At 42.0% G+C, this 13,428-nt stretch overlaps 1 protein-coding gene and 1 pseudogene across 2 annotated transcripts in view; one reads left to right on the top strand and one right to left on the bottom strand.

Annotated features, from left to right (window-relative positions):
- Nucleotides 1-13,428, top strand: part of PRKDC (protein kinase, DNA-activated, catalytic subunit) — a 214,317-nt gene that overhangs the window by 177,232 nt on the left and 23,657 nt on the right. For both annotated transcript variants that reach the window (XM_078441702.2, XM_078441703.2), the window contains 4 exons: nucleotides 3,329-3,503; nucleotides 4,929-5,119; nucleotides 5,903-6,083; nucleotides 6,899-7,059. In XM_078441702.2, coding sequence (XP_078297828.2) covers nucleotides 3,329-3,503; nucleotides 4,929-5,119; nucleotides 5,903-6,083; nucleotides 6,899-7,059 — 708 coding nt within the window. The remainder of the gene's footprint in view (nucleotides 1-3,328; nucleotides 3,504-4,928; nucleotides 5,120-5,902; nucleotides 6,084-6,898; nucleotides 7,060-13,428) is intronic.
- On the bottom strand, nucleotides 9,345-10,650 carry LOC132664855 (alcohol dehydrogenase class-3 pseudogene; annotated as a pseudogene).

Raw genomic sequence — 13,428 nt, 5'->3', positions numbered from 1 at the left:
TGGGTGGAGGGAATAACATATAAGACCCAGAAGTGGCTCGGGGCAGTTGGTGTTTTGAGTGGAGCAACGGTTGAACTTTAGCCCCTACTTAAAGGCCGTGCTTCTTTGTGCAGGAAGCCCTGGGATCGAGGTGACCAGATATGCAGTTTTTTAGTATATGTGCTGCCGAAGCGAGCACTAGATATGCAGTTTTAAAACAGTATTCTGATTGTAGTGAGGAGAAAGACTGGAGGAAGGGCAAAGGCTTGCCCAGTATCAATCCACGTGATGGATACGGGCAGCCAGTCTAGGTTCTCCTCCAAGAAAAAGGAGGAGGCGTGGATGAGGCAGTGTGACTGGTTCTGCTTCCCCCTGTGTCGTTTGGTGGATGGGGTGCAGGAGGAGGAGTGTTTTGTGTGGCCGATGGTGCATTCATCTCAAGACATCCTGAATTTGTGAGGCGTTTAAGACAAGCGGGTCGTGTGCTCGCTTCGGCAGCACATATACTAAGACAAGCGGGTCGTGATTTCTATGCGATAATTTATATGTAGGAAATCTAAAGTTCTGGAGAAAAAGAATTATGCTTGCGATAGACGCATGACGTGTGACTGGCACGTGGACCGTCTGGAGTGGGTAAGGCGACCAAGACCAGTTGCCAAAACAGACAGACGGCTCTGGGAGGAGCAAAGGGAGAGGTGCCCACAAAGGGGCCGAAACCAAACGGTGACATTAGATGATGACCCCGAGGGGCTGAGCCCGCAGGAAGGGGCAGAAGTCATTACCTGGGAGAGCAAGGGTGTGCAAAGACCAAAGTGCCCTTGCATTGAGGGGAGGCTTGTGCTGACTTTGGTGAGAATCATTTCACGAGAGCAGAAGTCAGGTCATAATGGGTGGAAGAAGAGATGAAGGTAGAGATTCAGGGACAGTGAGCGCAGGCTGTCCCTAAGGAGGCCACGATGCAGAGGAGCCAGTGGGTTCAGGGAGGAGTTTGGTCTTTAGGGTGGAGGTGCCTGAGGGTGTTTAAAGCCTAATTCTAGGGAGAGAGAGGACGTCACTGGGGAAATCGGATTTCTTGTGGAGTTTGCGGGGACAGGATTCAGGCAAAGGTGAGTGGGAGAGCTCATCTGTTCTCTCTGAGAACTGGCAGTGAGGCCCTCTGCAGAGGTTGAGCTGAGGAGAGCTGAGGACAGTGAGAGAGTGGTGGGCTATTGTGGACTGTGGTGGAGGGCCTGGAAAGCCACGGAAGGACCGTTGGGGCACACAGAGAGCCTGGCTACTGTGTCTCTGGTGCATCTGTAAGTGTGTAGGAGCGGACGAGGCATGCCCTCGATACACCCGGAGTGTGGTTTTGCCAGGTGGGTGTAACACAGGGACAACGGCTGATGATCTTGCTAAGAAAGTGGTGGCTGGCTTAATTGCACATGGAAGGAAGTGGAAGCAGAAAGAAGGCAGGTAAAGTTACCAGAGGTCTTAAGATTATAAAGCAGACATAACAGGAGTTTGGTGAATAGACTGGGTTTGTGGTCATAATGGGGTGATTTGAGGTTAGGAATTTGGTGGGGAGGAAGTTGTGAGTAGTGATGAGTAGCACGGTGCGGCTCAGAAACTGTACCCAGCAGCGTCTGGGTAAAGGCTACTGTTCCTCCTCTCCGTGATCACTGTCTGGCGAGAGAACAAGAGCTGCACTTTGACCCAACAAAAGTTCAAGGTGGGCAAAGAAAAGAGAGGTCACCATGCTAGGAGAGCCCAGGGAACAAGAGAGATTCTGCCTGGTAAGAGGGCTTCCTGGAGAAGGAGGCATTTGGGCAAGGCTTTATGGAAACAGCAGGGTTCGCAGGTGAAGAAAAGAGAAAGATGTTATAGATACAAGATGAATTCAAACAAAATCATGGAGGTGAGAAACTGGGAATTGAAGTCTGCTCTGAACATGTTGACTACGTCAGAAGTTGTTTGGAAGATTGGCTGCTCGGGGAAAAGGCAGAGAGACTGTGAAGTCTCAATGTAGGGAGGTGGTGGTGGGAACGCAGACAGCGTGCGAGATGCTCTGTTAGTGATAGAAGAAGCCCAGAGACGCTGGGAATGATGGAGAAGGTGCAGCTGAGGATGCCTCGGAATTTTAGCCTTTGCAGTTGGAAGGGGGGTAATTACGAAGGCACCAGTTTGAGGAAAATGTCTTTGAACCTTGATAGGGAAGATTTAAAAGACGTCCACACGACAACCAACATTTATACACCAAAATTTAAAAACTCCTGTGCCGTAAATAACACACTACAAAGAGTGATGAGACAACTCCTATAATGTGAGAAAATACTGGGAAATCATGTATTTGCTGTGGATCCACTATGCAGAACACCTAACGAACTCTTTGTAACTGAACAACAAAAACTCAAACAACCCAACAAAAAGAAGGGCAAAGGATCTAAATCGACATTTCTCCAAAGTAGATCCACAGATGGTCAACAAGCACATGAGAAGATGTTCAACATTATTAGTTATTAGGAAAATGCAAATCAAAACCACACAAGACACCACTTCACACCCACTGTAACCAAAGAGACAGTAACAAGCGTTGGTGAAGATGTGGAGAAATTGGAACCCTCATACGCTGATGACAGCGTAAAATGGTGCGGCTGCTGTGGAGAACAGTCTGACAGTTCCTTGAAAAGTTAAACGTAGAGTTAGCATGTGACCCAGCAGTTCCACTCCCAGGAGAAAAGAGAGTGTGTGTCCACACAGAAATCTGTATGTATCTGTATTCAAGATAGCCAGAAGGTGTAAACAGCCCAAGAATGTGTTGGTAGATGAATGGGTAAATAAACTGTGTTGTATTCATGCAGTAGAATGTTATTCAGCCATGTGAAGGAGTAGAGTACTGATGCAAACGGTAACATGGATGAACCCAGGAAATACTATGCTAAGTGAAAGGAGACAGGTAAAAATCACCACATGTTTTCTGATTTCACGGACATGAAATGTCCAGAATAGGTAAATCCACAGAGACAGAAAGTAGATTAGTGGTTTGGCCACGGCCAGGGGGAATGGGGAGCAAATGCTCACGGACAAAGGGTTTCTTTTTGAGTTGATCAGACGTTCTGGAACTGGATAGTGGTGATGGTCGCCCAACTTTGTGAATATACCAAGAGACACAGAATTGTACACTTCAAATGTGAATCTATCCCCACGATAAATAAGAACACATCTACATAATTTAAGTGGAGGAGGGGTTCGCTGCTCTAAGGTGAGTTGTGTCATGCAAAAAGGAAAGCAGGCCAGTTAAAAACTCATGTTAAATAGTTTTATTTCTAAGTTACCACCTGTATGTCATCGTAGCTCTTTCTCTCTTCTGTAGCACAATTTCTCACTTGCCATGAAGCTACTGAAGGAGCTGCATAGAGACTCCAAAACAAGAGATGGCTGGCAGGTGAAGTGGGTGCACAGCTACTCCCGGCTCAGCCACAGCCGGAGCCGGGCCCAGAGCTGCCCCGAGCAGGTCCTCACGGCGCTGAAAACAGTCTCCTTGCTGGGTACCAGGATGCTCTTCCTACCTAAATACGTGCAGCAGCACTGTTTTATCTTACGTCTCTGTGTCTATGAGAACTCTTCTTTTGCCGCTTTATCTTATATTTGCGAATTAAATCTTGTGATAATTTTACTCTTTGGAGCCAAGGTAGTTTTTATCTTAGTAATGCTACTGAATGTGGTATTTGGAGATTTTATTTCTTTATCGATCAAATAAAATTGAAATTAAATTTTTTTTCTTTAATACTTATGCAAATTATGAATCTAATAGCTTAATTATTTTGAAAACCTCATTTACTTATAAGAATTGCCTTGTAAAAAGTTGAACATGAACTGCCTTTTTTTCTCTCAGCTCTTCTCTTTTTATAATAACATAGCCTTTAAGGCTGAGGGGAGAAAACCTTTTTCTTTGAGAGTTTTGGATCCGCTCCACCTGCTCTGCTGCCCTGTGTCCAAGGGTACATGGCACTGTTATTGACAGTGTTTACAATCCTATTCCCAAATCTGACTCTTCAATAGGACAGGGTATTATATCAGATATCAGTCTCAGTCAAAATGCAAATAGGGGAAACAGGACTTCCATTTTGATCAGGGTTAGAACATCACCCTTATGATTGCTTAAATATTTTTAGGGTTTTTTGGTGGGGGGAATAGGGGAGAGGAGGAGGAGTTTGCTGATCCTGAGAAAACATTAGTGCTCATAATAATGACCCAGTTCTAGTGTCCTAGTATGGCGGTGGTTTGTAACAGTCTTGTGAAATAACAGGGCCAGTAATTTTGATTATGTATCTGAGGGAAATCTGGCAGAGAATTTTCATGGACAGATGAACATGGCAGTGTAGTTGACGGGACTTGCTAGGTGACGGCCCTTTCTCTTTTGCTTGCATCCCTTCTCACACCTGTGCAAGCTGCAGGCTTGACCAGGGCTAATAAGTTCCTTTCCTAGAACCACACAGTAAGACATAGAACTAGACCTTTGAATGTAGTAGCATCTGTGGTGTTATCAGCTATAGGCCACATTATCAACTTAAAAATGTACTCTGGGCTATTAAGATACATGCACAAATCACATTAAAAAGAGCCATTTTCTTTATAAGAGAATTTGGTGCCAGTTCTGCATGATTAGAGAATTTGGTGCTTTGACAAAATGCAGAACGATGGTACTTGAATAAAAGTTTATTCAGCGTTTTAATTGCTTAGCTTCTGTAGGCGTTGATACAGCCACTGCTAACAAAGAACATTTTTCATTAATGTGAATTCAAGAAATTCCCTAACCAATGTTTGAAGTCAGTTTCTTATCCTTTCAAGATTTATTTTACTTTTTTAATAGAAAACAACTTTTGTACGCTATGAATATCTTTTTTTTTTAATTTATGGCATTCATTTATTTCTGAGAAAATCATGTGTGTTGTATGTTTTTAATCCAACAGGTGAGAGCATATCAAGTTACTTAAGCAAAAATGTTCTGGCTTTCCATGACCAGAACATTCTCTTGGGTACAACTTACAGAATCATAGCTGATGCTCTCAGCAGGGAACCAACCTGCCTTGCTGAAATCGAGGAAAGCAAGGCTAGAAGAATCTTGGACCTTTCTGGATCCGGTTCAGAGAATACAGACAAGGTAATGAACACAAGAAGAGTGAGCTTGTTATGTTTGTGTGTTGTGTGTCTATAATGTGCAGCCTTCTAGCTACATGAAAGAAATAATGAAGAATGATGATTGCTTTGTGTTTGGAAATATATTTGACAGTTATGCACAGCCAAGTTTCTTATGTGGAAAACTGACATACTCCATGTGTTTCCTGTTTATTTGAACAATACAGACTGTTTTAGTATTAAAAATCAGAAATTTGTGTCAGATTGAATGGAACAGTTCTTCCATGGATTTTTTTAATGAAATTTCCCCACCAGCCGCCATTCAGACATCCCACTAGCTTGTGGGGCAAACCAGGCTTTTCTGCCCTTTTTTATGTAGTGTCTGCTTTGCTTAGCTTTTTCAAAATGAATTTTTATTTTCCATAGTTAGCAGCTTCTCATCTCACTGTGCCCATCTCACTTCAGTTGTTAGCCTTGCCTTCTTCCTCCACAGTGTTAGCAATATCTGTGCAGGGTGGCGAGGTTAAAGCACCATCTTCTGTCTCTTCTTCGGACAGGCTATATGACCCCCAGTGACCTTTGGTGCCAGTTCTGCATGATTAGTGGACCATCTGATTTTTAAAAGTACTGAGAATCGTACTGGAATCACTTACTGTTTCACAATCAGGGCAGACAAACTCCCTTTTCCATTTAACCAGCTTTCTGTGATCACAAGTAATCTTTCTGTATCATCACAAGTAGAAAGTAGGATTCTTCAAGAAAACTTCAGCCGTACTCACAGGTTTTCTGAGACCTCTGTGAATTCTAGGTGATTGCAGGTCTATACCAGAGAGCATTCCATCACCTTTCTGAGGCCGTACGGACAGCTGAAGAGGAGGCCCAGCCTTCCATCAAGGGCCAGGGGCCTATAGCCAGCATGACAGAGGCTTACATGACACTGGTGGATTTCTGTGACCAGCAGCTTCGCAAGGAGGAGGAGAGTGCCTCAGGTGAATCACAGAAGGAAAAGCCATTTAGTTTGTCACACTGCGTTAACCAGTCTTAAGACTTTTGTGGATATTTTAGGTTTCCAGTTTGCTTGTTTGTTTTTAAGTGACAGTTATTCTGAGAAAAGTCTTGCCCTTTATTTCATGTTGATTTATTTTTGAGAGAGTGCGCACGCACACACGCGCGCACACACACACACACACACACACACACACACACACACACACGAGTGGGGGAGGGGCAGAGAAAGAGAGGGACAGAGGATCTGAAGTGGGTTCTGCGCTGACAGCAGAGAGCCTGACGTGGGGCTCAAACCCACAGGCCTTGAGATCATGACCTGAACCAAGGTCGAACATTAAACTGAGCCACCCAGGTGCCCCAAGGTCTTGTCTTTTTAAGAGGCAGTGACATCTTCAAACAACACAGAGTCTAGCTATCATTTGTCTTTCCGTTTGTTTAGTTTATACTTTCTACATTTTGCTTGTTGCTTTGGTAATATTGGCTACGTGGCCTGCCTCTTGCTCCTGAAATAAATTCAGTGACCAGAAGCTGCCCTGTTTTCCCACCCAGCCCAGGAAGCAAACTGCGCTTCATGCAGAATGCATGATCTAACAGAAGAGTCAGGTTCAAGATGGACGCTTTCACATATGGCCCAAAACTACGTCTGGTGTTGGTTGATCTAAATACGTGTGAAAAAGAGAACAGTGACATAATACAAAATATAAACTAAAAAGGGAAATATAGTCATTTGTTAAATTTTACAGTTTATATAAGTGGATATATTGACCATTTTTTTCTTCTCTCCTGTCCTTGGTAGTTATTGAGTCTGTAGAACTGCAGATGTATCCAGCCCTTGTGGTGGACAAAATGTTGAAAGCTTTAAAATTGCATTCCAGTGAAGCCAGGCTGAAGTTTCCCAGACTGCTGCAGATTATAGAGCTATATCCTGAGGAGACCCTGAGCCTAATGACAAAAGAGGTTAGTATTTGAATTCTGGTGAAGACAACTTTAGAGTACGTGAAGACATGTTTCTGTTTATATTTAAACACGTTAGTATGTGTGGTGCACAAGTTACACTTTTTCCTAACCAGATTGAATTTTACTACATTCCAAAAACATAGAACTTAAAGTTGTATACAGCTATATAAAAGAGTGTTCACATTTACCAGTTTTCCTTTGTGGGTGTTGATAAGAACACTGTGTCTGAACAAGGACCCCAGGAAGAGGAGGAGTTATGTTTGGGACAGAGGCAGGAACTTTCTGGAACACAATTTGCTGCCCATAACGAGTAAGCTGTAGTCTGGAACATCTGTTGGTGCCTTATGCTCGGTTTATTATTTATCTCAGGGAGAGGGAGTACATTTCAGCTGGCTTCCCACCCCCGTGACCGTAGTGCCTTCTGGCAGCACCGTGTTCACAGGATTCTGAGTCCTCTGAGCATGCCGCGAACAACCAGGTGCGCGGGCACTCCCCCACACGGTCTGCTCACCATTCGTGTGTCCCATGAAGGCCTCCCCCACAGGTCTGCATCAGCCTGCTGCCTTCCTGTCATAGGGGCCATCTGAAAGACTCCTCAATGACTTTTCTAGATGTTTAACTAGAAAATAGGGCCAGGCTTTGAGTTAATAATATGATAGTTTAAAAAGGGTAGCATAGTACTCTATTAGCTTTACATCGTGTATTTTTAAACAATGCTGGTATCTGAGCTGTGGAGACTCCGTGCCTGGCAGGGCTTTATACTACACCCTCTGACCCTCTTCTGGTTGTGGAAGAGTAGGGATTTTTCCAAAAGATCCTAAAAAGGAGATGAAAGTAACTTCAGAAATGTAGTGTATATATATATGTGTATGTGTTTTCCTTAAAGACAAATGAAGAAATCATTAAATAAGTTATGATTTTAGTTTTTCCAAAATAATATTTTATTTACATATGATAAAAATAGCATTTCAAATTTGTGAGGAAATAAATGGAATGTTCAGTCAATGTTGTTATGGCACCAGGGATGAGGAGCTAACCGTTATTGAGCACTCCCTGTGGCTATATGGACTGATGCCTTTTATCCCCACACACTTTGCTCTTTCCTCATTTAATAGTTGAAAGGAGGAAGCTTGACAAGTTCACTCTTACACCAACATTCCAAGTGCATCAGATTTTATCTTAAAACTAGCACAGTAAAAAGCATGGGGCGGGGGCAGGGGCGGTGGGGAACATGAGCAAATTTAAAAATGGCCTTGGAGTGAAGCTATACAAAAACCAGAAGCTATAAAGGAAAATAATCAACACTTCTATCCAGGGGAACAAACAAAAAAAGAGCTGATGTCTGCCTCTATAAAATAAATAGACAGTAGAAAATTGTCAGAGGAAACACATGTATGATTAAATATGTAAGGAAAATAAACAGACTGTGTACCCTCACTAATAATGAAATGTGAAAATTAAAATTAGGTATTTTTCACCTCTCAAATTGACAATAAATTTAAAAAACTGATTGTCTCCAGAATTGGAAAAGATTTTGGAAACTAGTCAATCTAATCCATTTTTTTTAATTGAAGTTTAAGTTGACATAACAATGTGATATTAGTTTTAGGCATACAGTATAATGATTCAATAATTCTGTGCATTATTCAGTGCTTATCACGATAAGTGTAATTCCCGTATGTCACTATACAGTGATATTACAGTATTATTGACTGTATTCCCTATGCTATACTTTACTATCCCATGACATACTCATTTATTTCACATATGAAGAAATTACTTTTATTATGTTAGAATATTCCTTAATGAGCTAGCAATTATTCATGTAAAAGAGAGTTCAGAAAATAAATTCATGACTATATTAGCTTTGTCCTTGATTAGAGATTTATGAATTATATACAACATAGTGGTCCCCAGAGTAGGTTACTCTAGAAGTAGGAGTAGAGAAGGTCTAAGAGACTAAACTTGGAAGAGCTTCTCCCTGCTTGTCTTGCTGTTCCAGCTGGACCAGCAGACTTAGGTGCAAGGATGGATGTATTTTTCTCTGTTGAATTTAAAGCTTTACAACAGTTTGGGGTGCCTGGGTGGCTCAGTCAGTTAAGCATCCGACTTCGGCTCAGGTCGTGATCTCACGGTTCGAGAGTTCGAGCCCTGGGTCAGTCTCTGTGCTGACAGCTCAGAGCCTGGAGCCTGCCCCAGATTCTGTGTCTCCCTTTCTCTCTGCCCCTCCCCCGCTATGCTCTGTCTCTCTCTCAAAAGTAAGTAAACATTAAAAAAAATAAATATTAAAGCTTTACAATAGTTTGAATTTGGTCAAACGACAAATTGTGAGTCACAAATTCATCAACTTTTACCTTTTTGGACATATATTCACACCAACTTTGGGGCACTTTCCACACCCTTCCATCTTCCAAAGGCAGTGCCTTTCCACGTGCAGCCTCTTACCAGCTGAAATGGGTGAGTGGCGATTTCTTCACCCGAAGCAGCTACTCCCAACTGCTACGCCGATGCCCCAACCTGTGTGGCACGCCTCCAGTGCTGCTCTTGTGACTTCCGGGTTACCAGTACACCCGAAGGCATAGTTCACTCCTCTGCCAGTCATTTCAGTGAACACTTCTTGGATGGGTTTCCCGAAGTCCTGGGGGTCTTGACTCCTTGGCCCTTGTGAATCCCACGATAACCGCCGATCCAACTCCTCCTAGGCCAAGATGGCACTGTTCATAGCAGCACTATAACCAGTTGAAATGCCACAACTCAGAAGGCAGACGTCATCCAAAGTTGTCGAAGGGTCCATTTTAGTAACAGAGATACCAGCCACAACTGTATTTTCAGAAAACTTGCTGGTTCCCATGTAATGTAAAGTTGTCTTTCCTTTGCAAGTAAATCGGCTAGTAGCACCTGGCATTAATCCTTTTCCTTGAGTAACTCTTGTCTTCTGACAAAGGTTTGTTTTAGGGTTTAGACAAAATTTGCATTCTCCACACTGTGCGATGTCAGTGGGATGACAGTATCATCGGCCTTCAGCTTCATCACTCCTTTGCCAACACTTTCCACGATTGCAGCACGTTCGTGTCCCAAGATCCCTGGAAAACTCCCCTAAGGATCAGCCCCACTCGTAGGCATTGGTGTGGCCAACTGCAGTGGTGATAATCTTAATTTGAACTTCATGAGCCTTTGGGGGGTGACACCTCTACGTCTGCTATAGACAGAGGCTTTTCTGCCTCCCAGGCAGCTGCAGTCTTGCACTTGATAACCTGGTTCACCACGTCCTCGGACTCGGGTCAGTGAGGGGCAGGCATCCAGAGTGGGCCGCACGGGGCTGGGGATCTCATTTTATAACTGGAAATTTGTACCTCTTAATCTCCTTCAACTGTTTTGCTCATCCTGCCACACCTCTCCCCTTTGGCAACCACTAGTTCTCTGTATTTATGAGTCTGTTTCTGTTTTTTGTTTGTTCATTTATGTTGTTTTTTAGATTCCACGTATAAGTAAAAATCATGTAAGTAAAATCTTTGTCTGGCTTACTTCACTTAGCTTTATACGCACTGGGTTCATCTTTGTTGTTGCAAATGGTGAGAATTCATTCTTCATGGCTGAGTGATAACCCATTAAATGCATATATCACATCTCCATTATCCATTCATCTATCAGGGGACACTTGGGTTGCTTCTGTATTTTAGCTATTGTAAATAATGCTGCAGAAAACATGAGGGTGCAGATATCGTTTTGAATTAGGGTTTTGTTTTCTTTGAGTTAATATCCTACAAGTAGAACTACTGGATTGTGTGGTATTTCTAATTTTAACTTTTTGAGGACCTCCCTACTGTTTTCCATAGTGGAAATTTACATTCCCACCAAATTTACATAGCGGAATTTACATTCCCACCAACATGCAGGAGGGTTCCCTTTTTTCTACATCCTCGCCAACACTTGTTTCTTGTTTTTTTGATACTAGCTATTCTGACTAGCTAGTGAGGTGAGATTTCATTGTGGTTTTGATTTCCGTTTCCCTGATGATTAGTGATGTTGAACATCTTTTCATGTGTCTGTTGATCATCTGTATGTTTTCTTTGGAAAAATATCTATTCAGCTCTCCTGCCCATTTTTAAAGATGTATTTATTTAAATTCAAGTTAGTTCACATACAGTTGTAGTGGTTTCAGGGGAATAACCCAGTGATTCATGACTTAAATATAATACCCAGTGTTCATCCCAACAAATGCTGTCCTTAATGCCCATTGCCCATTTACCCTATCCCCTCACGCACCACCCCTCCAGCAACCCTCAGTTTGTTGTCTGTATTTAGTTTCTTATGGTTTGCCTCCCACTTTGTTTTTATCTGTTTTTTACTTCCCTTCCCATATTCTCATGTTTTGGTTTTTTTTAATTCCACATGAGTGAAATCCTATGATATTTGTTTCTCCAACATATTTCGCTCAGCATAATACACTCTAGTTCCATCCACATTGTTGCAAATGGCAAGATCTCATCGCCATTTTGATCCCAAGTAATATTCCATTTTATACATATACCACATCTTTATCCATTCATCAGTCAGTGAACATTTGGGCTTTTTCCATAATTTGTCCATTGTTGATAGTGCTGCTATAAACATTGGGGTGCATGTGCCCCTTTGAATCAGCATTTTTGTATCCTTTGGAAAAATACCTAGTAGTGCAATTGCTGAGTCATAGTGTAGTTCTATTTTTAATTTTTTGAGGAATCTCGATATTGTTTTCCCACGTGGCTGCACCAGTTTGCATTCCCACCAGTAGTGCAAAACAGTTCCCCTTTCTCTACATCCTGCCAAAATCTGTTGTTTCCTGAGCTGTTAATTTTAGCCATTCTGACAGGAGTGGGGTGGAATCTCATTGTGGTTTTGATTTGTATTTCTCTGGTGATGAGTATTGTTGAGCATCTTTTTATGTGTCTGTTAGCCATTTGGGTGTCTTCTTTGGCTAAGTGTCTATTCATGCTTTTTGCCCATTTCTGCACTGGATTTTTTTTTTTTGGCGGGGGGCGGGGTGGGGGTTGAGTTTGATAAGTTGTTTGTAGATTTTGGGATACTAATCCCTTTATCTAATATGTCATTTGCAAATATCTTCTCCCATTTCTTGCCTTTTATTTTTGTTGATTGTTTCCTTTGTTTTGCAAAAGCTTTTTATCTTGATGAGGTCCCAATGGTTCATTTTTGCTTTTGTTTCCCTTGCTGCTGGAGATGTGTCTAGTAAGAAGTTGCTGTAGCTGAAGTCAAAAAGGTTGCTGCCTGTGTTCTCCCCTAGGATTTTGATGGTATCCTGTCTCACATTTAGGTCTTTCATCCATTTTGAATTTATTTTTGTGAATGGTGTAAGAAGGTGGTCCAAGTTCATTCTTCTGCATGTCACTGCCCAGTTTTCAGCACTGTTTGCTGAAGAGACTGCCTTTTTTCCATTGGAGATTCTTTCCTGCTTTGTCTAAGATTAGTTGGTCATTCGTTTGTGGGCCATTTCTGCATTCTCTGTTCTGTTCCATTGATCTATGTGTCTGTTTTTGTGCTACTACCATATTGTCTTGATGATTAAAACTTTGCAGTACAGCTTAAAGTCTGGAATTGTAATGCCTCCCACTCTGCTTTTCTTCTTCAACATTACTTGGGCTATTAAGGGTCTTTTCTGGCTCCATACAAATTTTAGGGTTGTTTGTTCTAGCTCTGTGAAAAATGCTGGTGTTACTTTGATAGGGATTGCACTGAATATATAGATTGCTTTGGGTAGTATAGACATTTTAACAATATTTCTTCTTCCAATCTATGAGCATGGAATGCTGTTCCATTTCTTTGTGTCTTCTTCAGTTTTTTTCATAAGCTTTCTATAGTTTTCAGCATACAGCTCTTTTACCTCTTTGGTTAGGTTTATTCCTAGGTATCTTACAGTTTTTTGGTACAATTGTAAATGGGATCAATTCTTTCTGCTGCTTCATCATTGGTGTGTAGAAATGCAACCGATTTCTATACATTGATTTTATATCCTGTGACTTGCTGAATCATGGATGAGTTCTGGTAGTTTTTTGGTGGAGTCTTTCGGGTTTTCCACATAGAGTATCATGTCATCTGCAAAGAATGAAAGTTTGACTTCTTTGTCAAGAATGAAAGTTTGTCTTTGTGTGCTTTGTCTGCTTTGTATGTCTCCTTTGTATGTCTGCTTTGTATGCTTTGTATGTCTTTGTCTTTGACATTCTTTGTCAAAGAATGAAAGTTTGCCAATTTGTATGCTTTTTTATTTCTTTTTGTTGTCCGATTGCTGAGGCTAGGACATCCAGGACTATGTTGAACAACAGTGGTGAGAGTGGACATCCCTGTCGTGTTTCTGACCTTAGGGGGAGAGTCTCG

The sequence above is a fragment of the Panthera onca genome, chromosome F2 (genome assembly GCF_046562875.1).
Source record: "Panthera onca isolate mPanOnc1 chromosome F2, mPanOnc1 haplotype 2, whole genome shotgun sequence".
NCBI classification, from domain to species: Eukaryota; Metazoa; Chordata; class Mammalia; order Carnivora; family Felidae; genus Panthera; species Panthera onca.
The sequence above is the reverse complement of the archived record's forward strand: the minus strand, read 5'-3'. Positions and strand labels throughout refer to the sequence as shown.